General features: G+C 38.0%; 1 protein-coding gene across 1 annotated transcript in view; it reads right to left on the reverse strand.

The window, feature by feature from the left end:
- Positions 1-597: 597 nt before the first annotated feature.
- Positions 598-27,535, reverse strand: part of LOC134794493 (serine/threonine-protein phosphatase 6 regulatory subunit 3-A) — a 36,667-nt gene continuing 9,729 nt past the window's right edge. Inside the window, 15 exon segments of the mRNA XM_063766305.1 lie at positions 598-1,360; positions 4,541-4,680; positions 7,089-7,343; positions 7,950-8,089; positions 8,897-8,955; positions 9,486-9,521; positions 11,871-11,933; positions 12,755-12,793; positions 13,698-13,851; positions 14,039-14,103; positions 14,671-14,798; positions 14,999-15,068; positions 15,969-16,271; positions 17,589-17,697; positions 18,142-18,309. Of these exon segments, the coding sequence (XP_063622375.1) occupies positions 1,124-1,360; positions 4,541-4,680; positions 7,089-7,343; positions 7,950-8,089; positions 8,897-8,955; positions 9,486-9,521; positions 11,871-11,933; positions 12,755-12,793; positions 13,698-13,851; positions 14,039-14,103; positions 14,671-14,798; positions 14,999-15,068; positions 15,969-16,271; positions 17,589-17,697; positions 18,142-18,309 (1,966 nt within the window). The 3' untranslated portion in view covers positions 598-1,123.

The following is a 27,535-nucleotide window of genomic DNA, read 5'->3' on the forward strand; positions in this document are numbered from 1 at the left end:
TAGTGATAAATAAAAACACGGAAAAATAAACCTTGTGACAAAGCAATAAAGTTTAATTTATCGTCGTCTGTCGCACGGAGTACCGCAAGGCTCTAGGCTCGGACCCGCCGCAGCCCTACTGTTCCCTGGTATATTATAATTAGAAACACAGCCAATAGTCAGCTATACATAGCGAAATATTGCCAAATTGGAATGATAAATGTATGACACGTCAAGTCTAAGGCAGGTGTTAAAAATATCGGTATAAAACGTAAAACTATGTGCGAAGTTGGTGATATTTCAGATTTTTTTACCTTTTGAACGCCAAACGGCGCTTCCATTTGCCGTACCACTGACGCCACGGGGGTAAAAATTAGTTTTGTGAATAAATAATGTCAACCGTAAAGTGGGGTGTTTTTCAGTAGATTTTCATCAAAAAACGATCGACGTCAAATGCCGTATTTGGCGTCGTTGTCACGATTTTGCGTTGACGTCAATTGCCGTCTGTGGCGTTCAAAAGGTTAAGAACAGTAAGCTGCAGAGATAACTATCCCCCCTGCATAGAAACTTGTTTGCAGGGAGGTCAGTCATCTCTGCAGCTTACTGTATACTCGCAGATTAAAAAGAGGGCCTATTAGAAGACCTTATCACATTGCAATAAGAATTACTAATGATTGCCTTATTCAGATGTAATGCGCACGTAAAGCATGCAAGGATACCATGCCTAGGACCAAACGATTCATACATTTATGGCTCAAAGTTACAAGTGATTAAGTATTGCATCTTTGCCGGCCGAGGGTCTATGGCGCTCGAAGTGAAAATAGACACAAGATACCAATTTGGTGTTTAACCCCTCGAGCAAAATTAAATTCTAAATTTCAAACCACAAAGACGCTTTTTGGCTGGCAAATTTAGAACCCTGAGACTCGAAGTGGTTAAAACCTAATGAAAAATCCATCTTACATGCATTTTTCTATGTTCCATTTTCACTACGTATTGCCGACCGAGGGCCCGCGACCCACCAGTGGCGACGCGCCAAGCCGATAATCTGGCTTCAATACCTGCAGGATGGCACCCAACTCCCTCCGTGGCGGGAGTCGAGCTACGGACGCTCCGCCACTGAAAACTACGCACCACGAGAGGATCAGCTCTCGGAGGGGTCTTGAACCTGATTTTGATCTTTAGAATCATTATCACTGACTTTTTCACTTTCACTTGGTGTGTTGGATGGTTCGTTGGCGGTGTTGGGCTTGCTGGACGTGCTGGACGTTTCCGTGGTGTTGGACGCGTTGGACGCATCTGTGGGGTTGGACGCGTTGGGTACGTCGAGCGGAACGTCGAGCGCGGGCGTCATGTTTGCGTTCACGATGTTTGCTATTACCTAAAAAAGAAAAAAAAATAAAGGAAACTCTTAAATCAAATCAAATCAAATCAAATCAAAATATACTTTATTCATGTAGGCCTAGTAACAAGCTCTTATGAATCGTAATCTATGATCTTAATCTAATTATCAGAGCAATTTATTGATGTTAATATTATTCCATAATAAAATTGGATTATTATACATATCAAATTTAACACTAAGAATTTCACAAAAGGATCGTCAAACATTAAAAAGATTGTATAAAAAAATACTAGTCTAGAATTTCTAGAATAAAATCTAAATGTCAAAAAAAAGCATAAGTAACAAAAGAAGTAGATAGTATTACATCGGAATATCCATTTCCTCATCAATAATCAAATATACCTTGTAGGCGACGGACCTACCAACCTCCGTGCTGCGCGCGTGCTGGCCGGTAAGGATGCCGCGGCCAGCGCGCATCTTTTGTTTTTGTAAATATTTTTCACTGTGAGTTTTTCTATGCGAATGGTAGCAACGAATGTTTTGTGTTTTGCACATAGTTTGTATTTTAAATGTATAAATTGCCTCTAGTTGTATATATTCTGTGTACTTTATGTGTTGTTTAAATACTGTGTAAAAATAAACTGTACATATTAAACTTTTCGCGTATTTTTCGTCATCGGCGGCCCGAATGCCTACATACCTAATAAATAAATAATCATTTCGAATAACAATTACTTACACTAATCGACCTAGTCATTTAGTAAGATCTTTGAGGATTGATCCATTTTGTCCAACTACGTCTATAACATATCCGTCCTGATCAAATAAATAAATAAATAAATGTAGGCAGTCATTTTAAATTTAGAATCCTACCTGCAAGCATTTCCGTTTATTCGCCTTTGTCTTTCAGTGAAATTATTCTAACCATAGACCTATATAATAGGGACAAGACATATTGTTCTATACGTACAATTGCTTATAGAAATAGCACCCATTTTGACGGTACACACATAAATATATATCTATCTCGTTTTTACTCAGCACTGTAACCCTTAGCAAAAAAAGATGACAGTATTTCAGTACGTACATAAAGTGTTCCATGAAAATACGTAAATACCTAATGCGGCCGAAAATCCGCCATGTTTAGTCACCCAAATGTCATTGTCTGTCAGTTCAGCCGGTACTTGTCCTGTCAAAAAGTCGTGGTGAAAATTAAAATTATTAATTATCTTTCAATATTTTGCTTGTGATTGAAAATAATTGAAGCCAAATGTGAATAATTACGTCGCGAATATGCCAGTGTGTAGTGTATTAGGGTGCGGCATAAGAAAACCACCAAATCAGCCATCTTTAACCATACACAGGTACGCTATAATTTACATGAAAAATATTGGTTATTGTTAATGTTCCTGGGAAATTTAAGGATGTTTCACATTATAAATAGCAAGGTTCTTCTGTGCAGTTATAGATCATGAAGTGATTGGATTTATTTAACTATATTTTTACGCTTAAATAATGTAAACATTTCAGCTAGGGTTGTACTTTATTTATCGACTTTGATATCGATATATTATGATTGCCTATTTATATTTTCTTATTTTATTATGCTACCCCGCTTCAAACCAACTAAATTATCTTAATTTAATAATTAAATCATTTTTTATAGGTTACCAAGAAATGAACATAAAAAGAAAGACTGGCTGGAGATGGAGACCCTGACCGACTCTCGGGAGCACTCGGGTAACTCGGGTCCGTGGGGTCGTTACTCCACAAGCTGCCCTGCGGGCTTTTTTATATTATTATTATAGTTTTTTTATAGTTTTATAGTTATTCGACATTAAGAGACCATATACATATAGTTGTAATTTATAAAATGGTTAATGTATTGTTATTATTTTTGCTTGTATGTAAATTCAATGTTGACGTATAAAAATGCCCTTGTGGCCTATTTGCTGAATAAATGTTGAAGAAGTTGAAGAGCGGAAGTCATTCCTTATTTTTGTAATAAAAAAAATGTTCTGAAGGTGTTTTGTTTTTTTTCACCCGTCGCTTAATAAGCTTGAATTTTGTATCGCTCTCACTTATAGATATGGCGCACCAAGGTCGAGGTGCAGTGCGGTAGTGTGTTACAGACTTTAGGGTTAACAACACAACGAAATTGATTGTAATAGAGAGGTAAAGTCCAAGAAAAACACGTACACTTATTCTGACATTCAAAACAGATGGCGCTGTACTGCGCCATGTGTTTTGCGGTCATTAAGTTGTCAAACGTCAACTTTTGAAAATCAGAGTTACCGCAAAAATCGCAATATGTATTGAATAGTACAGCGTCATCTGGTTTACCTGTCAAATTTGAAGCACGAAATTGTCCTAGACTCCACACATCTTACTCAATCAAAGTATCTTTTCACATAACAATATACTAATAAAGAATTTTTATTTATTTACTTACTTGCTATTAAAACATAAACTCCACAAATAATACATACTTAGTATTTTAAATACAAATGAGCCGAACACGTTAAAAAGTTATCGATGTATCGATAAAACCTAGTAGCAGTAAAAATCTTCTGGGCAGCACTAAAACCGCCATGTTTTGTTCCCGGATGACGTCACACTGGCACGCATTTTTCGTTGACGTTTCACTTCCATAGGTTTCATATTTCAGTGATTCTAACATCACATATTTGACACATAGTATTTGAAGTTTTAAGTGATGTGGCTAAGACAACATAATATGTCAAATCCAGCAATCGGAACGATTACAGTTACGATTTGTGAAATCGAATACCTTATTTTTGTATTTTCTGTAGGTTATAAATATATCGATTTTATCGATTATCTTTAACTTATGAACGTTACCCGAATCGAAAAAAAATATTTGGCCACAACGCTGGTTTAAAAAAAAGACCCTTAGGACGTAAACGTTTGTGCAGTGATTTATTATTGTTAAATACTTCAGATATACGATGAGAAAAAAATAACTACAAGCATAATTATATTCAAAAAGTGAGAGTAGTTTAAGTGGTAACGAAAGACATATTATAATTGCGTGGTTTTGTTTTTAATTATGTGAATGGATCATACACATTTACATAATATGGGTTCTGTCATGTGTCAAATATGTGATGTTAGAATAATTTCCCTGTAACTTCAAGAATTTCAGCGCTAATACAAATCTTGAAAACGGCATTTTTCAATCTAACTAGATCTTACCTCGGGCGTCATAGAGCTCATAGCAGTACGGAGGTTGTCGGCCAGAGAGCTGCTTAATTCATCTAGTGGTTTATCCATAGCATCGAGCCGCAGGCCGTGGAGGGATTGTTCTACACCGCTAGTTCCGTTTACATCTGGAATTTATTGACATAGTCATATCACACACTACAAAGACACCTCATTATGAAAAGTTTACAAAGATCATTATAGTATCTGTATCTTTAGGTATTTAAATAAAAGTAAACAAACAATTTGTACATTTTCGATAACATTTATTGGTTAACCAACCAAATACAAACCGCCTGGATCAGTCACTGAACGACCTGACTTTAACCTACATTATTCGAACATGTAATGTTTTCATGTACCCTCAACTGGCTTAAGGAGCCATTTGAGGGTAAATTTTGTTTACTTTTATTTAAAGGTCTCTGCCCACTACACCGTATCATACCATGACCGTACTATGAACGTATCGGGCACGGAATGTAACGCGACACGGACTACTATGCCTAGTAGAACGTGCCCACATCGTTGCATATCCGTGCATAACGGGTTTAGTGCCCGTCATAACCGCGTATCATCCCCATAGCATCCGCCTATAATCCCCGTAGCATCCGCATTTCATCCCCTTAGTACCCGCGAGAGCAAGACTCGTCAGAAAGAGCGAGCGAATAATTTATCAGACTGGTAAGAGCGAGCAAGAAAAATAGCAACGCGTTTATAACGGGCTTAGAACGGTCACCATACGCGGTTATAACCCGTTGCACCGTTCTGGCAACGTTGCGTGCCATGCACGGAGCGTTTCGGCACCGGCAAAATATCCTCGCCGACTATTTTTGACGGTCCGTGCATGTCACGCGACGGGTATGGTCGGTGACGGAACGGGCTAGTGGGCAGTCTCATACTTTTTAATACAAAAAATATTTTTTTGCCTGACACGTTCATAGCACGGTCATGGTATGATACGGTGTAGTGGGCAGAGACCTTAAATATCTAAAGATACAGAGTACAGGTTATATTCTATACCATTTTATACTATAACAGCATAGTCTAATAAAACATGGTCTTCCATTCCCAGAGTGACACGGGCCTACGTCACAACAACATGGCCGCTATATATAGCGCTATCGCATATTATCATATAGCGCTGTCGCATGATGACGTAGGCCCGTGTCAGTTAGGTGACCTAGAAAAGACGGGAATGGAGTACCAGGCGGAGTATATTATTATACCATGCTATAACAGCAGGCCCAGCCCAGGCTTAACTGTTGTAAGTATTATAAACTAGCGATTAGTTCAGCCAATTTACACCAAACCTTAACAACTTATACACCTAAATCTTCCTCAAGAATCACTCTATTGATTGGTGAAAATCGCATGATCCGTTCAGCAGTTTTTGAGCTTATCGAGAACATACAGACAGACGCCGCGGGGGGACTTTATTTAATAATATGTATTGATAGAGTCTGTTCGGAAAGAGAAGAGTCGTGGAATGTATTGGGCCCCATACATTCGCGACTCTTCTCTTTCCGCACAGACTCTAAATATTAATTTACACGCGTACTGATCGTAAATGAGATCGTGCATTATTTTGCAAATGTTTCGAATAAACTTGCTATCTATTGTACGGCGAGCTGCAAAATTGCTTGAACTATGATTAAATGAATTCCCAGAAACTTCCAAAATGCAGTAATAAATGTGGCGCATGCACCGAGAGTAAATACGACAGCTGCGCCAAAATATGAGGAAGAAATCATGAAATAGTTATTTACGATACAAGTGCGGAAAAGAGGAAATTCGAAACGAGTGGCGATAAATTAAAACACGACCGAAGGGTGTGTTTTAAATCGACACGAGTTGCGAATTACCTATTCGCACGTGTATCGTACAACGTTTTTACTATTTTACGCACTAGTGCGGGAAAATAGGACCATATGTACTGTATAATAAGTTTTTGCTAAACGCTAAACTAAACCATAGAGAAATATAGTAGGAATAGAGTGCTCACTTCATACATCAGTTTTGATATCAAAACGACTACTATTTTCGCAGTCGACATCTAGCATCGAGTAGCGGAATAATCAGTACCGCTACTTGATACTAGAATTCTCTATAGTTCGTTTTTTTAGCATTAGAAATAAGGTAAACAATCTTGATGTGTCTTTTAATTGAAAAACACGTTTTAAAAATAAGTTACGACAAATATGTAACAATTATGAATCTAATACGATCATTTATATTCTTCTGCTTTCATGAGTAATAGTTACTGATTTTTAAAAAGCGTTTTTCAATTAAAAGACATGTCAAGATCGCTTACCTTCTTCAAGTTCTTTCTAATGCTAAAAAAAACGAACTATAGTATCGCGACTCACGAAAATTGTATTGAACGACAATTTACAACTATGTAATATTAAAAGCAGAAGGAGTTGAAAATAGAGTTCCGGTTAATCCGGTTATAATATTAGCTGAAAATTGGCTAAACATACAGTACACTACCACGCCTAACATTCACTACAGCATGTATTAAATTAAAAAAAAACTAAATTACCATCCCCCTTATCTTGATAGCGCCAGGAATCGAATTCCTTCTTAAACGCATCAAACGAAACTCGTGACGCGGCTTTCTCGAACGCGTCATTAGCGAACGCGTCAGACTTAGCGAACGCGTCGTTAGCGAACGCGTCGGATTTGGCGAACGCGTCGCTATTAGCGAACGGGTCGATCGGGGCGCCGAACGCGTCGGCTGAGAACTGCGCCCAGCCTTCGCCCGCCATGTTGGATTCCTCGAACGAGCTTTCCCATGCTGGAAGAGAAATTGAATATTATAATAGACACAAATCACCAAAGTATATATTATTAATTTATTATGTTATTAAACTTATAAAAATAAGAAGACTATTTTATTATCTTTGAGTTACATTATGTAAAACGGAACTCAACTTGTGTCAAATCGTTTACTTTACTACTAATCAAATCAGTTTCCTTTTCAAACTGTAGCCAATCAAATTACCTACTCTTTATAGTTTCATACGGGTTTTAAAATAGAAATTGTGTCTAAAAATAACTGCTACCTTTCTCTATTAATCTTCTGGTGCTTTATTTCATGCATCGTGTAAAATAATTTATTTTAAATACAGTATAATACCCTATTGTGAAGGTATGTTTACTTATAAATGTAAATCATCATCATCACCAATAGAATCGTTTCTAATTTGCATTGTCACAACCCTATTATAACTTTTAGATATGTGTCAGCCTACCATTCGACTTTGAAAAAGACTATAGAGCCTATCTATAATATAAGAATATGTCTGTTCTAGTTAGTTACTTACGGCTAACACTCGTCGTCTTTTTCACCCGCGTCGTCCTCCCTATCTCTGTCCCTTTCCCTCCCGCACTGTATACTTACGGCTAACAGGAGCAAGGACGTCGTGCACGGTGGCTCTCGCCTCGCCGTCGTCGTCGTCCTTTTCCCCCGCGTCGTTTTCCCTATCTCTGTCTCTTTCCTCCGCTTCGCCATCAGGCGCGTCGTCCCACATGTCAGACTGGCTGCAGAATATAAAGTTAGGTTAATTAGGACTTCACCGATTTTACAAATATACTCTGGCAAACCCATGTTTTCAGTAGAAAAAGGCGCGAATTATATTGAGGTGTTGTGGGTGGGTCAATTCAAAATTGTATGTCACATTTTAAATAAAACTAATAAACCAACATAATAATATAGAACATTGTCATTGTCCCGATAGTTGTTTCAGCGAACGGTCTAATAGTGAAGAGTCTCGACCAACATCTTGAGAGACTCTCGCTAGGTGGTTGGATCAAGGGTCAGATGCAGAAGGCGGTGATCTTGGACACGGCGCGGATAGTCCGCCGGTTCCTCTCTCTGCGGCCCTGACCACCGGCAGCTTGGGCCCTGCCCCGCTGCTGGCGGCACCCTATAGTTCGTTTTTTTTAGCATTAGAAATAAGGTAAACAATCTTGATGTGTCTTTTAATTGAAAAACACATTTTAAAAATAAGTTACGGCATATATGTAACAATTATGAATCTAATACGATCATTTATATTCTTCTGCTTTCATAAGTAATAGTTACTGATTTTTAAAACGCGTTTTTTTTTCAATTAAAAGACATGTCAAGATCGCTTACCTTCTTTCAAGTTCTTTCTAATGCTAAAAAAAACGAACTATAGGTTAGGTTTTTTATAATGTGTTTACTTATATGTATTTTTTATTGTGTTTTTATATTCTACTTTTATATTCATATTATAAATAACCTAACCCAAGATATCAAATGAATAAAGAGTAGAACATAAAAATATGTGTGTAACAAAATAACTAAGAAACTGTCATACTTACTCGCACATGCGCTGGTTGGACAGCTCCAAAAACTTATTCATGTTGGCCGACGACGCAACCTGAAAAAAAATCAATTTAAAACACACTCGATCAAAATAAAACAGTAGAATCTCTTCACATTTTACCCACACCTTAGACAGAGAGAATAGAGTGTAGAGAGGCGGATTGTCAAAGTAAATTATGTAGCTCCTGTAAATTTACTGCCATCTTTCGACAGAAGATTAAAACTGTTAGAACGCCATTTGACTTTGATCCTTATTCTTTCACTGATATGTGTTAACTTGTTAAATATTAACGCCATCTACTCGACACTAGGCCAAAGGTATGGTCCAATATTTTCGAGCGATGGCGCCATAACCTTCAGCCTATTCTTGGGTAGATGGCGTTAATATTAATATTTAATAAGTTAACACATATCAGTGAAAGAATAAGGATCAAAGTCAAATGGCGTTCGAACAGTTTTAATCTTCTGTCGAAAGATGGCAGTAAATGTACTGTAGCTACATAATTTACCATGACAGTAACTCTCTATTTCAAATTCGCTTTGCCATAGACCAATAACACTATGCCCAATTGCCCACACACGTACCTCGCTCAAATCTTCATCGGTCGCGAAGTCGCTGTACTGAAGGGAAATAGAGAAGAATAAATTTCATGTTTAATAGGAGAATAGGGTCATTGCGTCAGTTTACCGTCCAGTGTCTGTTTCCGTCCACTTGGCGTAGTTGCTACAAAGAATTGCGTATCATTTGAATATACAGGCATATATTCAAATTATACGCAATTCTGTAACAACTACGCCAAGTGGACGGAAACTGGACGGTAAACTGACGCAATGACCCTATTAAGAAGTTATAAAAATAAGAAAGCTGCACGTGAAACAAGACTTTGAGGCAAGGAACAAGCATTGAATTACCGCACGGAAGTCACGGATGTAGTGCATCATTATTTTCCATTGTATATTCACGGAAACGTACGAACGTGTCTTGCTATTTCAGTCAGCCTCGGTACAAAAAGTACTGCGGTTGACTGAAGTAGCATGACAAATACAAACGTTTCCGAGAAAATACGATGGAAAGCAATTGTGCACTACATCTGTACTGTCTTTTTCTAATAAGTAATAGGTCAAATGTTGAAACCAGCGGATATATCTTCGGACCAGTGTACGGATACTGTGAGTGTTGCGTGTCGTGCCGTGGACAATAAACATTAAACTTTAGCTGCAATTTCTCTGTCTACCCCGAACATTTTTATAAACTAATTTCGGGTAGTTTAGTGGTGTTTTATTAATATCTCTGTTGACATTTGTTGGGACGTCAGTCTTTCCGTAACCACAGCTGGTGCAACTCAGCTGAAACGTCGGAATTAAAGGTAAAAACTGTAACGGTGCGTGTAACGAAGCGTTACACTATCGACCTTCATACTATTTCTGGCACCATACAAATTCTAAATTCCCTTTTGAAATTCATATCCTATTCCAAATTCCATTCAATGATTTTTATTTTCAGTTCGATCACATACGCTGATCGATAAACATCATTTAATCTAACAGACTGTACTTCCCAAGTTTCTAAACACGACCGTTTAAGTGTGATTTTTATTAGTAAACGTAATAATTCATAAGTGCGTGCAGTTCAGTTTAGTGCTCGTTTTGTGGCCCTGCACACCTTCCAGATATATATCTACATCATCACCAAGGCACATATTGTAAGTTATTTGATTTCTAACCTTCTGAATTACGAAAGTGTTTTTTACATACCTATCTGTTAACACGTAACCTGTATTGTTACAGGTGCCTTTTTATTTAAATAATAAATACCCCTCATCGCTCTGGATCCTGCCTTTTCATTCCCATCATCCCCGTGAGGCTTCTCTACCTGCCCCCTCACAAAAACAATGAAATTATATCGCGGTAGACCCGTTTGTGTAATTAAATATGTGTACAAAACGCGAGAGTTTAAAGTGTTATAATAGGTGAAAGTCCCATGTAATTTATTCAATCGTTCAAAAAGGACGTAGGGGAAAGGGATAAACCACGCCTCAGAGGGCCTACCGCGATGCGCGGGCGACGTTCGACGTGTTGCCTCCCTGTCACACTTACGTACGAATCCACAAGTGCGACAGAGAGGCAACGCGTCGAACGTGGTTCGCGATAGGCACTCAGATTGTAATTCTACGTGCAATCTTTAGCACAACGACTTTGCCAGTAGGAAAAGACGGCAAATAAAAAAAATGTAGGAGCGAAGAGTTGTCTTCCGATTGTAAGTTTGAATTTCGCGCCTTTTTCTACTGACAAAGCGGGTGTGTTTGAGTATAAGCTTCTTGAGAATAAATAGCCAAGAATAGGTTTTATGCCAGAAAATATAGTTTTAATAAGGCCAGCAACCCTTCTAGCTTCTAGCTATAGGAAGAGAAAAAGTAGATATAGTCTGTCAAGCAAAGTATGTCAGTAGCAATGTACAGCAAAGTGAAGTAGGGCAACACTCAAAGAGCAGTATTGCGCTAAATAAAGCAGCAATGTACTTCGAACCAAAACATGTAATTATCATAACCTCAAATTTTACAAATATTTACGATCAACGAGCATGATTGTACATTGTAGGCACCTTGACTTTGCTTAAGTTCATGCACAATCTTATTTAATATATTGGTATTTAATGGTGACAGCAGAAATTTCACTTGAAATAGCAACGATTCAGAATGTAAACAAACAAGATGGCTGTCATTCACGATCCACATTCCACAGATAAAACACAGATGACACCCGATTTTGGAGTTATTCGAAAACAGTGTTGCTAACCCGCGATTCTTCAAAGCCGCCTTTTGCTACTGACAAGATTTGCTTGACCAAGTATATATAAAGATAGACGTAAGAAATTGAGTTACCAGGCGTATATGAATCGTTAACTTTAATATTATATTTTTTATATTAACCACAATTATTTATTCGTTATATCCGCCTTATTTTACTTACATTAGTATTACTCACATTTGAAAGGTTGTAGAGACGAGTCTCCACCTCGACCATGCCTTCCGGCTGAAACAAAACCTTATGGGTGAATCAACTTTTCCTTGTCACTAGATGCCATAGTTACGGTCTCCTGGGTCACTCTTAAAATACTAGTTATTGCGTATTTAAATGAACCAAACTTGAATTTTTTGGTAGTTATAAGGCCTTTCCATAATGGGACATCTACTAAGCACGTTTTTAGATCATGGTTCAGCAGCTCTTCTAAGAAACTATGCTACTACACAAGACAAGAACAAGAAATAGTTGATCGACTCTTATATATAAACTTCCATCAAGTAGTCCATGTATAATATAAATAATTATGCATAATCCGTTTCTTAAGTCAGTCAATCCTAATGCCTAGTTTCCTCTCTGGGTTGGAAGGTCAGATGGCAGTCGCTTTCGTAAAAACTAGTGCCTACGTCAATTCTTGGGATTCGTTGTCAAGCGGACCCTACCCTCCCATGAGCCGCGGCAAAATGGCGGGATAACGGGAGGTATAATAATAGACACAGTTCGTTTCTTAAGTCAGTTAGGGCTACTTGCACCATTCATTAACCCGGGGTTAACCGGTTAAACTTGGAGTTACCATGGTTACCACTACAATTTGACACTAGGTTAACGGTTTATCCGGTAAACCTCGGGTTAGTGGGATAGTGCAAGTGGCACTTGGGATGGTATTCTCTAAAAAAAAACTTCCATTCTATTCCCTTCTATTCCACCTGTCGAATTTCTTGGTCCAATGTCATTGCGTCTCACTCTCTCATTAAGCAAAACGTGAGACGCAAATACACATTGTAAACAAGAAATTGTACAGGTGGAATACCATACCATAATTTAAAACTTACCTCGACTTCATACGTGTTTTCAGAGGGGTAGTAGCCGCCCTGAAAAGGAAAAAATATATTTCGTGTAAGTGTTTAACTTTCGAAACTAATTTAACCTCCTGAGACTAATTGTACATTACAATGTAAATAATCGTGCAATTTAATTTGAACCTTTCATGACCCACATAAAGTAGCATTTCTTTTGCTTCGTTGCTTTTTAAAACAAACGAAATTCGTTCCTATTTACTTATAGAATAAGGTTCAATTAAAAAATTTGAAAACTTTTTATGCTGGGTCTTACGGGGTTAAGGCTCATATATGGTGGAAATATTCGCTCTATTGAGTAAGGTCTTGGTAGCTCAGATGGTAGAGCACTTGGCTAGTGATCCGGTGGTCGCAGGTTCAAGTCCCACCCAAGACAGTGCTTTTTTTCCACTTTTAATTAGTCTACTTTTCATACTTGTGTATATTCCTAATGTATCGAAGGACAAATTAACGTTTTATTATTTGACAGCATTAATTACATCACACGTTTAGGGGGGGAGGGGGTCAAGAAAATGTGACATGTTGTGACAGGGGGGAGGGGGAGTCACAAACTTTGTGACGTCACTTTAACTTATTTAAATTATTTAATTCGTTGTACAGTTAAATAACAAATTTTTGGAACGATAATCATTTTTATTCGTTTAATTTGCTTTCTTAATCAGTTTTGGGTTATGGGATATTTCTTTTTTCAAAAATATTTTGATAAAATATTAATAATAGGTACAATCTACTTAATTCGATTTGCCAATTTCGTTAAAAAAATGTGACGTCACACCAGGGGTGGAGGGGTTTGACAAATGTGACCCTGTGTGACAATGCGGGGGGAGGGGTCAGAAAACCTATAAATTGGTGTAATGTAATTAATGGATGACCCCTAAGCAACATGAATCATAAATGTATGTCATAATTGTATACGTACCAGTGGCGTATCAAGTTGTTTAATAAGCGATTCTATGGAAGACGACGCCCATCGTTCCGCGGCCGGAGTCCGTTCTTCTAGCGTGGGAGCGATCGTCCGCAGTAACCGCACCACGTGGCCCATGTAGCCGGCTCGGGGACTGCTCGCCGTACCTCTGCACGAATATATTATTCAATAAGTCGTAAAAGTTACTTAATGTTACTGTGTTCTGTGTTGTACAATGTTTCTCCACAAAAATTAACTGCGGTGATACACATTTTGGTATATATATATTGTATTACCATCTCGAATGCCTTATAATATAAGGTATACAAAGTTTAAACAAATTGTAGATAAGTTACCTATTCGTTTCATTTTCTTCATAAATATCCATTAGTCTGTTGAATAAGTCGCACTCGTCCAATATCTGTAACAATAGTTCACAGATGTAGTCATGTACTGCATAATTATTTTCCATAAGGTGCTATTTCCATATAGCTTCAATTTGAAATCAACCTTATCGACAACAGACAATGTGGTACCTTTTGATTGAAAACGTCACATTTAGTTTTTGAAAGGTTCAAATTAGATTAAAACAGAGTGTACATTGTAATTGGGCCTCACTGAAAACCAGCGCCGTGTCTTGCGGACACTGCTTATGGTGACATTCCATTTCTAACTGCACAGAATAAATAAAAGTACTAGGTACAGAAGACTCACTGTCTAACAAAACGCGTCTGTTACGATCAGGACAGATATGGCCGCTAGGTGGCGACAGCGCCAAATTGGTGTGGAACGGATGTAATTTTAGCGACGCGAACGCGACGCGGAAAGCGACGAAATCGCGGAGTGAGCCACGCCTGACACTGCTTATGCTGAGCGGCATCCTATTTGGTGTACGTTTCTTTATTTAATTTGCTGTACCTAATGTATGTTCTTACGCCAAATAAATATTTTCTATTTATATTCTATTTCTATTTATATAATTACTTACGTGTCGGGCGTACTGCGTCCTGTAAGCGCGGTTGGTGAGCGCGTTTCTGACCATGACCATGACTTGCGCGTGGAGGAAGTTGTTGTGCGGGTGCGCGAAGAACATGTCGATGAGAACGCCCGGGGTACCTGCCAATAGTGGTTTGCAAGTTTTTTGTTGGTAGATTTGATTGTAAATACTTATTTATATAGGGACTATCTTTACATATCAATCCACTCCTACAATAAATAAAGCTTACTCAGTTATGAAAACCAGGGTAAATAAATAATTTGAATGGCTTTCTTAGTAAATACCATTTAAAACAACGTTTAAGAAAAAGTTTAATTACCTAGTGTAAGCATAGTAGAAGCCACTTCATCCACCTCCGAGCCACATAATGCCGCCAGCAATGCTGCAACCTGAAACAGATTTGGGCAATTCAGAGATGACTGATGAATTCATCAGTCATCTCTGAATTACTTTGCGGCTTTTGACACGTCTTAGGGAGAGAACACCACTGTTTATCGATGATATCGATAAATCGTTTGGGCTATTCAATAAACGACTCAGCCATTTAATAGTTGTTTGTTACAAGGGATCAAAATTATATATTTCCGTCAAGGGCGTACGTTGAATCCTGAATGAAGCGATGGATTCTACAATAAAAAGTAGATTCCTGAGTGTAATGAGGTATTCAAATGTTAACGCCCAAGACGAAATAATTTTGATACCGTGTGACACATACTGCTTTTCACATCAACTATGAGGAAATTGTTATGTTCCAAAATATGTACTATTTGACCAAAAAAAAATAGTATGCAAGAAAGAAAAAATCGTGTCCTAGAACAGAAAAGTACAACTTTGATCCCTCCTAGCAGGGAATAAAAGTGCTACTTTGATCCCTCCTAGCTGGGAAGAAAAAGCACTTTTTCGAATAGGTGATGTGAAAAGGTTTTTTTCTGGGAAGGGGGAGGACGGGTCCCCGTCTTAGTTTTGTTCAAAAATATAACATTCAACAGAACTCTGAAAACAACAGTTGTGGCTTTTTGAGATTTCTAAAGTTTGTTGTGATTTGTCAGTTAGAATCACTCACCTTCTAACCTTCTTAACCAAAAAAAAATCCAACCCACTGAGGGTTGGATTTTTTGCTCAAAAAATTGCTGACTTAGGGCCACTTGCACCATCCCCCTAACCCGAGGTTAAACGGTTAAACAATTAACCCATTGACAAATTGTACCGGTAACCATGGTAACTCCAGGTTTAACCCTGGTTAGTGAATAGTGCAAGTGGCGCTTAGGGGGGGTACATGTATATCTAACCTGTAGACGCGCCGCGCCGACCGCCACTCGCGGTGCGGGAGGGGGTTTAGGCGCCTCCGTCGGCACTTCCGTAGCTGACGTTTCTTTAGCCTCCGCCACTGCCTCGGTAGATCCCTCAGCTGGCTCGGCAGGTTTGTCGTTTGCCTCTGCGGGTGTCACCGATGCCTCGTGCGGCGCAGGTGCCTGGGCGGGCGGCGGCGGGTCGCCGCGCTCGGGCGCGGGCAGCTCGGTGGTGACGGCGTCCCCCTCCCCCGCCACCGAGCCCCCGCCGCCGTCCGTCGGCGCCTCCCATGATGACGGCTCCTGAATTAATATGGAATTAGGAAGCCCATTTAAGACCCAATAAAACCGGACAAATGCGAATCGGACTCGCCCACCGAGGGTTCCGTATTCTAGTATTTGTTGTTGTAGCGGCAACAGAAATACATCATCTGTGAAAATTTCAACTGTCTAGCTATCACGGTTCATGAGATACAGCCTGATGACAAACAGACAGACAGATGGGCAGTGGAATCTTAGTAATAGGGTCTCGTTTTTACCCTTTGGGTACAGAGCCCTAAAAATGAATTGCCTACTGTGATGTAACTAAATGTTGACGCGTGTATTTAGGAAACAGCTCTCACGCGACGCCTTTTTCCGAGGCCCGAGACGATGACGATAAATTTTCGAGGTATAATTTTCAACATTACAAATAAATAGAAATCAAAATAATTAAAAAAAACGGAAATATTTCCAGCAAACGTAACTAAAAACCATCTCCGGAGACGAGACTTTCTAAAAATCGCACTCATATCGGCGTACTATATGCCTAAATTAACATATTAATAGTAACTATATATTACTGTCTGCAACATAAGTATGCGACGCACGTAATTGTATAGATAGCATGCAAGCAATAATTGCCTATAAATAAGTTATGTTTAGATTTACTTGCTCTCTCTTTAGGGGCTGTCCATAAATTACGTCATCGATTTTTGACGATTTTTGACATCCAAAAATCATGCTTTGAATGACCCCGTTTCCTCCTACATCATGCTACCGTCATCCGATGTCTAGACCCCCCCCCCCCCTAATTTGAAATGACGTAATTTATGAATAGCCCCTTACTAGGATACCAAGAATATAACACATCTTCGGTAATGTTTCGTTTCACTTAATCTCCATTCGACCCTCCAACTATCAACCCATTTGATGGCGACCCTGCCAGGATACTTTAATAATAAGGATAATTACTTCATGACATTAAAGCTCTCCAAGGGGCCTCTACGTGTTGGATCTATATCCCCACGCAAGCCTATCAAAAGACCGGGATTTATAGGCCCGTGAAATCCAAGATTAATTTGAAAGCTATATATATATATATCTATATTTTTTATGTAACTCATACTGTCTCCTCCATATATTGATATATTGTTTACGTCGAAATAAATCATGTTATGTTATTTGAAAGCTACGATAACACAACCCACCCTTTTCGGATCCGGCATTAGTACCTAATAACAGTTCATACCAAAGCGATTCCGAGTAAGTAAAACCCAAAAAAATTCTAAAAACGAGTTTGTAGAAAAAAAACTAGTATTTAAATACATATTTTAAATCACATAACACTTAATAACTTACATGCATATAAGGTTCAGGCGGCTGCAGCAACGCCGTGTGTAAAAGCGGCAAATGTGGTGCCACAGCCAACTCCACGCCGTTCCGAGTGCTGGTCCCTCCTGATCCACCCCTATGAACAAAAATACTTTTATAAATCGACTACAATATGGGAGTATTTCTCGAAATGTTTTAACCCGTTAACCGCCAACGACGTCCATAATCGTCCTTACTAGTTAGAAGTACAAGTGAGCTATGAAATTGCATGGAGAAATTATGAATTAATACATCGATAAAGTCGCCATGTACTTTTGCAGCTGATGGTACACTGTTGATTCACGAAAGCTGGTACGAATGGAACGAACGAAACGAATCATATCTATCATTGTGGGACTGACACATGTATCGGGTACAGTCAGATTTTGTCAAAGTTACCATTTTAACTTACACACATATATATTTTTATTATTAAGAATAATTCCTAATCTTAACAAATCCGATAAAAACTTCGTTAGCGCGACGTAGGCATCGCCGCTTCATGTTGTGCGCCATCTAGCGTGATGGTTGGTAAACTCACTGCTCAGAATTGTAGTCTTGGTCCTCCCTCATGGCCAGCAGCAGCCGGGCGCCGTGCACCAGCGCGTGGCGGCGCGCGGCGGCGGGGCTGGTGAACACGCCCTGCAGCAGCGCGCCCACGCCGCGGGGCGACAGCAAGCGCGCCGCCAGCGCCTGCGCGGTGCGGGACCTGACGATATCACTGTTATACTAAACATACAGGGTACATTTTTTTTAATGAGCCCCCGAGGACAGCTCCTGTACTGAAGCACCCAATTTGAAAGAAGAAAAAGGCACGAAATTCAAATTTTCTATGTAAAGTTAACTCTTCGCGCCTACATTTTTCAGTTGATCAGTTGGCCACATCATGAAAAAGTCAAACCTATCCTATAGACCAGCGGTGGAACAAAAATGGGTTTTGATAACATTAAAGTTTTTTCTTTTTTGATATGTTATTGCATGCATGTTAAATAACATTTATGTAAAATATTAGAAAATTATAGGTGGAGCGTTCGGCCATATTTAAATATTTCAATTTTGCTAAATAACTATGTAAATATAAAATTAAAGTTACAAAAAACTGTAACATGTTCAATAACACTTTAATTTATTCACAATATTCGGTTTTTAGAAATCTGGAACAGCTGCTTTCTGGTGAACGTAAAAACACGAATTACTTTGTCAATAAAGAATTAAAGTAGCTGATATTGTAAAATTACGATATTATCTAGCAACTTAGTATACTTGTAAAAAATTAGAAATGTAGACAATGTGCTTGTCTAGATATTGATTTCTGGTTAAGCAGTATAGCCAATATTGAATTAAAGTTTGTAGAGTTAATATTACACGGTCATAATAAAGATCTTAGTTCCCACACAAAATATTAGAAATATAAAATCACGGCGACACTAAATACTGATACGTAAGTATGCATTCCGCGCTTATATTGAGTTACATTTCAAACGCGCGGCGTTTTCGCGCGTGGCAGGAGGCAACGATCGACGGTGGCGGGCTAGCGATTAGCGCGGTGCCCGTAAAAAATACGCAAAACGTTTATAAAATGATTATCAATGGTAAATAGTTATATTGTTAATAGTAGGTACACTAATGGAAACTTACCTACACTTATTTATTTCTATATGTACTAGGGATTGCCCGCGGTTTGGTTTACGTAGAATTCGTTATCGTGTTAAGTATAGAAATAATAGATACATTTGAAAATTATTTTAGGTGCATTGTCATACAGATAACCACCCTTGTTAAAGTATTCTTCAAATTCAATAGACAGGTGTCATTTTAATATAATTTTGCGTAATTTGGCGCTTTTAGGTTATAAATGACTAGCGACATTATTTTTTGTTTAAGAGCGATATCCGATATATATATCTCCGATAATATTTACTTTATCATTTAAATCAATTTCAAACTAACGTTATTCAATATTTATCATTTTAAAGTCAATTTTACCAACCAACTGAGCTTTACGAGTATACCTACGGAAACAACTCAAAATTTGCATCAAATTAAATGCCACTCTTCTTATCCGTTTCGAACAATCAAGAGGGCCTTTACGAGCTGATGTAGTGAACATTTTATTTAACCCTCGTCCCTTGAAACCTTCACTACGCTCGAGGTTCAACTTTACTCGCTACGCTTGTGGTTCAATTTTAGAATGTTTCGCTTGTTTGGGTATCAATATTAGCATGATTAATCAACAAATTTTCCCCTTGTAAAACAAATAAATAAGGTAGGTGAGGTGCAGGCATATGAGGCCCGGCGGGTAACAAGGCCCAGCATTCAAAAATAGCAGTTGCTCCCTATTATTCTGAATTTGTACTTGTTGCTCAGAAGATCCACTGTCAGTGCAGGTAAAAAGGTCCAGTCCCGGGCCTTATTGAACGTATGAGATGAAATAATAGATTAAAATATTTTTAGATAATTTAGAATATTTTTAATCTCTCATTAATAAGGCCAATTTGAAGAAACTTCTATGAAATTATGACTTATAAATAACACCTTCACTGCGTGGGCTGTCCAAATCGCTGCAGACTTTTCTTGGTCTAACTCTAATAATTTTTCACTTGCTTTATTGACCTAAAGAATCAAAAAGTCTAATAACATTTAGACACTTATACTTTTTAAAGGCAGTAACTACTTACTTATATAGGTAACTTTTTTTATTAATACATAGGTAGTTATTTACGATAGAAGTGCGAAAAATTGCAACGAATGACGAATTTTAAAACACGGCCAAAGGGAGTGTTTTAATGTGCTTATTATGGGATCCCTTTGTTTCCCATAAACTTATTGTTTCGAATTTCGATAGTCAGAAATTGATATCCATATAATTTATGGACATAAAGATCAAAAGTCATGATTTTTGTTAAGTATAACGTTTCATAGTTCTAATGTTAGACATCTATAATATTAAAAGCTATAATCACAAAAGTTATAAAATTGATGAGTATAACATTCAAAGGTATATCAATAATTATTCAGAAATATTTTAAGGCATATATTTTATCGGACTAATGGTCGTTAATCATATCGTTTCAATGTCATCCCTTTGTTTTCCATAAACTTACTGTTTCGAATTTCGATAGTCAGAAAATGATATCCTCTAATATGCTAATATTTAGGAGCTATAATATTAAACATTATGACTTTCAATAATTATGTCAAACAAAGGGACCCCCATTTTTAATGACTAAATTGAATTACGTCTAAGAAACCAAATCAATAACATCCTTCATATAAAGTAAAAAGAAATCTGTTTCCTTAGGTAGGTTTGTTAGTTACCTTGTGTCCCTCAGAGCGGAAATAGGAACCCCGCAAAGCGGGGCTCCGTCGACTCGTTCACGGGACAAATTAGCTTAATAAGCTACATGAAAAATAAGAAATGACGGGGAAATCAGTAGGCCAAACATAAGAAATCTGTTTCCTCAGGCAGGTTCGTTAGTTACCTTGTGTCCCTCAGAGCGGAAATAGGAACCCCGCGAAGCGGGGCTCCGTCGACTTGTTGGCGGGACGAAATGGCTTAATAAGCTACATGAAAAATAAGAAATGGCGGGGAAGTCAGTAAGCCAAACAATAAAAAATCTGTTTCCTCAGGTAGGTTCGTTATTTACCTTGTGTCCCTCAGAGCGGAAATAGGAGCCCCGCGAAGCGGGGCTCCGTCGACTCGTTGGCGGGGCGAAATGGCTTAATAAACTACATGAAAAATAAGAAATGGAGGGGAAATCAGTAAGCCAAATTTAAAATAATCCCCAGGTAGGTAGGCAAGCATGCAATTTGTATTGTTTAATTTTATAACTATTGACAATATGACTAATAAAAATTATGATGGAAAACGTTATGGTCTAAAAAAATCGGAACTTGAAATTTAGGGAATGCAATAGAGCCCCTACTTATCATTATAACCTGCGATAAAAGACCTTACAATGCTTATTGTAAGCAAGTTTATTGCCTTCAACATTATGTAATCGTATACCTTCTGGACTTTGAATATTATGAGTAACAGATTTTATGACTAACAATAATAATGACCTGCAAAAATCGGAACTGCAATTTATATTGTTAAAATTTATGACTATTGACAATATGACTAATAAAAATTATGATGGAAAACGTTATGGACTGAAAAAATCGGAACAAAAAATTTATGGGAACCAATAGAGACCCGCTTATTATAGCACCGGTGTCGTAATGTAGCACCAGGGCCCTATTTCACCAACGTGACATTGTTGCTGACGTCACAGGCATCCATGGGCTACGGTTATAGCTTACCATCGGACGGGCCTTATTCCTGTTTGTCACTATCATTGTATTATTAAAAAAAAACTTTATTATATCGGCAAAAAACAGGTATCTTTCTTGTGATGTTTATGATGATAATGATGACAATTGACACAAGATTTCAAAGAACTTTCGGTAATTCATGACAGTAAATGAGTTCTGTGTCGGAATTTCGTGACAACTGTCGTATTTCTTGTGACAATTGTCCAAGTCCCAGCCCCCCCTTTGCTACAGTCCAACCCGAAAGGCACCTTAGGTCGGCACTTACGTCATTATTACCGGCGCCCTAATACTAATGAAATGAAAATGAAATGAAAAATATTTATTTCGAGCAACTATGGACTCATACAGATTTGTTAGTAGACTTACGTTCCTAATGTTAGTACCTAATTAACTATTACAATATATATACACTGCTGGAAACATGCATTTCGCAGCAGTGTCTCATATACGGGCAGTCAAGTCTGTCCGCTATCACACACAGGATAGGGTTGGGGCTGGCCCGCACCCGGCGCACCAGGGATGTGCATCGTGCAAACTAATGCGGTGCTACGCGACGTAAGCGCCGACCGCCATATTCAACGTGGTTTGTCACATAGTACCCTGTAAAGGTATGATTCCAGGGATAAAAAATATGTTATAACGTTATCCAGCGTATAATGGAATTCTTAAAAGTTTTTCTTTATAATTACTACAAGTAAATTTGTTCATATTTGCATATTATTAAAAAGGTAAATGAAAAGTAATTGAGTAATTTAATTACTAATTAATGTAATCACAATTGCAAATTACACAGAAAAATTAATTACATGTAATTAAATTTTATGTAATTAAATTACAAACATTTTAATTACATGTAATTAAATTACACGAGTAATTAATTACATGTAATTAAATTACACGAGTAATTAATTACATGTAATTAAATTACACGAGTAATTAATTACATGTAATTAAATTACACGAGTAATTAATTACAAGTAATTAAATTACACGAGTAATTAATTACATGTAATTAAATTACACGAGTAATTAGTTACGCCCAACACTGGTTGGTGGCAAACAACCACACCGCTCGTCTGATGGTAAGCGGTTACCGTAGCCTATAAAGGCCTGTGACGTCAGTAACAGTGATGTCGACAAATGTCGCACCTGTCACGTTGGTGAAATAGGGCCCAGATGTACAGTAAAAATCATGTTAAAAGATAATACTAACTGTTACGAATAAATATTTATACTGTAAAAAATTATCCCACCAAAAACATTTTCATGTAAAATGTTGCTAAGACGAAACCATAAGCCTAAGACTCGCACTGTTAAAAAGTTATCAGATCTCTTGTCGAGCCAAGCTTCAAACTCTACAAGCCCCTTCACTAACTCTACACCTTAGTCAAAATATGTGGCTTGGCTGTTTTGCTACCGCCACATGGGCATAAGGTGAAAAACTTATTATAATCATTATTTTTAGGGTTCCGTACCTCAAAAGGAATAAAACTGAACCCTTATAGGATCACTCGTGTGTCTGGCTGTCCGTCTGTCACAGCCTATTTGCTCCGAAACTACTGGACTAATAAGTTGAAACTTGTCTATAACCCAAAGACATACATGTAAAGTACTTAAATATGTAATATAAATTTAAATAAAGGGGTCACTTTTGAGATGAATGATAAATAGAAGAAAAAAAACTATATCTTTGTTATATATCAAATGAAGGGGCTCATTTTAGAATTAGAATCTCAAATATATTTTTTTCATAATTTTAAAATAAATAGTTTAGAAGTTATTTAAGAAAACAGGCAAAAAATTAACATTACCCTTATCTCCGAAACTACTGGGTCTTTTTATTATGAAAAAAATACACATATTAGCTCTTTACCTATAGATGACAGGAAAACCTATTAGAAATGTGGAGCTAAGCGTGAGCAGGCCTATGGAACTCTCTGCGCGAGCTCGGATTAATACCTACGAATCTGCTCCCGTTCACGGTAGAAAAGCAAGCCAGTTGGTTGCCACACGCGCTCACGTACGCACGTCACCGCGCGCCGCACTGTCAATTTTTACGATAGTTACACGGACGGCGGGATTCGGGAAATGAATTAGAGATGCACTAGATAAGAAATAGTAAAGATATGTGACGTTCCACGGCAAAAGGTACCATTGCCCCAACTGAATATTGGAGTGGCGATAATAATAAGCGTAAGCGCCAGCCGCCATAAGGTACCTTTTGCCGTGGAACATCACATATCTTTACTATTTCATATCTAGTGAAGTCTAACGGCGCGATATCTTAAAGTTCGAATCGCGCGGGTAGTAGGTACCTACCTACTATTGAATTTCTTTAATTAAACATGTAATGTTTAATATGTGTGACAAATGTATAGATTTAGATATCTATCTATTTGAAATAGGTAGTAAATTTTTAATTTATTTTGGTAAATGTTTATTTTAACGACAGTAAGTTTACACCGGAAAGTGCCTACTCATTACCTTTATTCATGGGGTTTCTATTATTTTTCTTTACTATGTAACATTAATCTCTATCTGGTTTTAAATTACACGAAGTTTTAAAACTAATTCTTGCTGGGATTATTGCGCGGTTTATAAAACGGCGTAAACACTGCGGTTACTGCAGGGACATATGACCTTTTAAAATGACTATTTCGCAAACACTAAAGCATAATCGGAATATTAGGTATAATTTAAGATTTAGCTTTCCTTTTATTTCACTCCTCTGTTTAAGTGGGTATTTATTTATCATTTCTAAGCGTCAGCAACCCTAGCGTTGTGCCGGTGCGCGCGGTGCGGGGAGCGGCGCGTTGAAGGTCACTCCATTGTATTTTTGTGTAGGTATCAAAACGGTAGGTACTTGCGTTTTGTTTGAGAGATAAGTATCTGTTCGTAAGAACTATTGTATAATCTGTGGCGTGAGTCGGACTTAAGTACTTAGTTTTTGATCCGATCCCTACGGGTTTTTAAAAGACATTTTACTCACTTTTCACTAAAAAAACATATTGTTAAAAATTGTGTAATGTACGGAACCCTTGGAACGCGAGTCCGACTTGCACTTGGGCGGTTTTTTTATTATACATACAATAGTTCTTGTAGAAACGAAACGGCCGAGCTACATACTTTGACTAAGGTGTAGAGCTAGTGAAGTTAGGGCTTGTAGAGTTAGAACCTTGGCAAGAGATCTGATAACTTTTTGACAGTGCGAGCCTTATGGTTTCGTCTGGGCAACATTTTACATCAAAATGTTTTTGGTGGGATTTCACTTCTTTTTGTAAGTTGCTTATGACAATCTTCCATCCCCTAATTTAAAGGGTTGGGGTTGATTTACTATTAAAAATCCTGAAATAAGTATCTGGGGGCATCTGTTACACAATGTACTTCTTACTGATTCCCCATATAAACCCTTCACCCCGTAAGGGTAAACTTTGGGGTTGAAATCTGCCTTCAGCCCGTAAGGGTAAACTTTAAGGTTGAAATCTATTCTATATCCTTCCCCATAACAATACCTATCTACATACCAAATTTCAACTAAATCGGTTCAGCGATTATTGATTCCCCATACAAGATTAAACCCCCTCATCATCCCCTTAGGGATTAAAAAATTCAAGTTTTTGAATTTATTTGTTGTTTGTGTACTAAAACTATCTTACATATCAAATTTCAGCTTCTTAGAGGACTTCAGGAAGTACCCTAAAGGTATTGATAATCATCAAGTGAGTGAGTCAGTGACGAAATCGAAGTTTTTAGATATGAATAAAATCTAAAGTATAAGAGCTATGCAATTGACATGCTTAATAAGTCCGAGAACTTTGTTTATCTAGTATAATCCAACCCCAAGTTATGAGGGTTCCAAAAAACGAAAAAGCGCTTCGAGAAAAGGTAGATAGTGCCCTTGCGCTTTGCTCGTCTTGGCGGGGGCACTGCCGTGCCCCCAGATGTTAAAACATAGTAATAATAAAGCTTTATGTTTAGTGACTTTAGTTACCTACTATTTTCGCGTAAACTAGACAATTTTTATATCTTTAGTTAATAAGGCCCAAAAGAATTATTTTTAACTTATTACAGTCGCAAGACTTACACTCAGCAAGTATTCCATAAAAGCTTCTTCGAGAGCAGACCTCGATCATCATCACTATCTGAACCTTCAAGCAATGCTTTATCTACCCAACACAATACTCTAATGGAGCCTGAAACAAAGAGTCAGAAACAACCACCAACCTGGCAGCGTGTGCCCGTAAGCAAAAAACGCAAAATTTGTCAGGATCCCCCCTCGCCTGAAGGCACTCGAATCGAAAATAGATTTGAAGGACTCCCTATAGACCAGGGTGGTGACCCTCCCCCCAAGGCACCTAGCAAACCACCAAACATCGTCCTTTACGGGATTGAAGACGTGAACGAACTTACTAATCTGTTGGAGACAGTAGTCAAACCAGAAGATTTTAAATACAAAATAGTAAATAAAAACCATCTTCGCATAACGGTCAACACTATCGAAAACTATAAAAAGATAATGGACCTTTTAAGAGCTAAGGGTCTTATAGGCCACACGTTCGCAAGAAAAGACACAAAGTGTAGCCGCTTTGTTATAAAAAACCTACACCACACAACTCCTCACGAAGCTATTATAGAAGCTATTGAGAACACTGGGAATACAGTAAAAGGAGAAATTATAAACGCTCGTTATGGCCCTGACAAAATCCCAACCTCCACATTCTTCGTTAATGTAGAACCTGGCATCAACAATAAAGAAGTCAAAAAAATTCAATACATTTACCACCAACGCATTAAAATAGAAGATCCTCGCAAATCAACGACAATAGTCCAGTGTCAACGCTGTCAACAATATGGCCACTCAAAGAACTATTGTATGCGACCCTATCGGTGTGTTAAGTGTGCTGGGGGACACAAGTCATCTGAATGTCCTAAAAAAGACAGAAAAACAGCAGCGAAATGCGCACTATGCCTCCAAGACCATCCAGCTAACCATAAAGGCTGTCAGGTGTACAAAGAAATTCTTGAAAGGAAACGGCAGAAATCCCGCTTCAGCAAACCAACACCTGGCGTTGCCACAGATAAAAATCCCCCGGATATCGAACATGCTGATGTGAATGCCGCAAGACTACTCCAACCTCCGTTAGCTCCTAAGAACTCGCATCAAAACCACTCAGGTGCTGTTAGACGAAGTCCTGAATTACGACCCACTGAAAATTTACCAAATGAGACTGAAATGCACTATCAACAACCTACTATGGTAGAACAACTATTAATCAAACAAAGTGAAAAGTTTGACATTCTCCTACAACAAATAAGCTCCCTTATGGGACTTTTGACAACACTCATTTCAAAACTAGTTCCAAAGTGAATCCGTTACGGATAGCTATATGGAACATAAATGGATTATCCCCAAATATCTTAGAACTTGAAACTATACTTTCAAATAACAAAATTGACGTGGCACTACTGTCAGAATCTCATGTTACTACTCGCAGCTCCTTCCGCCTCAGAGGCCATCAAGTGTATGTAACTCCTCATCCTGACGGCAGAGCACATGCAGGAACGGCTATTGTTATAAGGTCATGCTTGAAACATTCTCTCTTGGAAGCCTACTCCAC

The sequence above is a fragment of the Cydia splendana genome, chromosome 10 (genome assembly GCF_910591565.1).
Source record: "Cydia splendana chromosome 10, ilCydSple1.2, whole genome shotgun sequence".
Lineage (NCBI taxonomy): Eukaryota > Metazoa > Arthropoda > Insecta > Lepidoptera > Tortricidae > Cydia > Cydia splendana.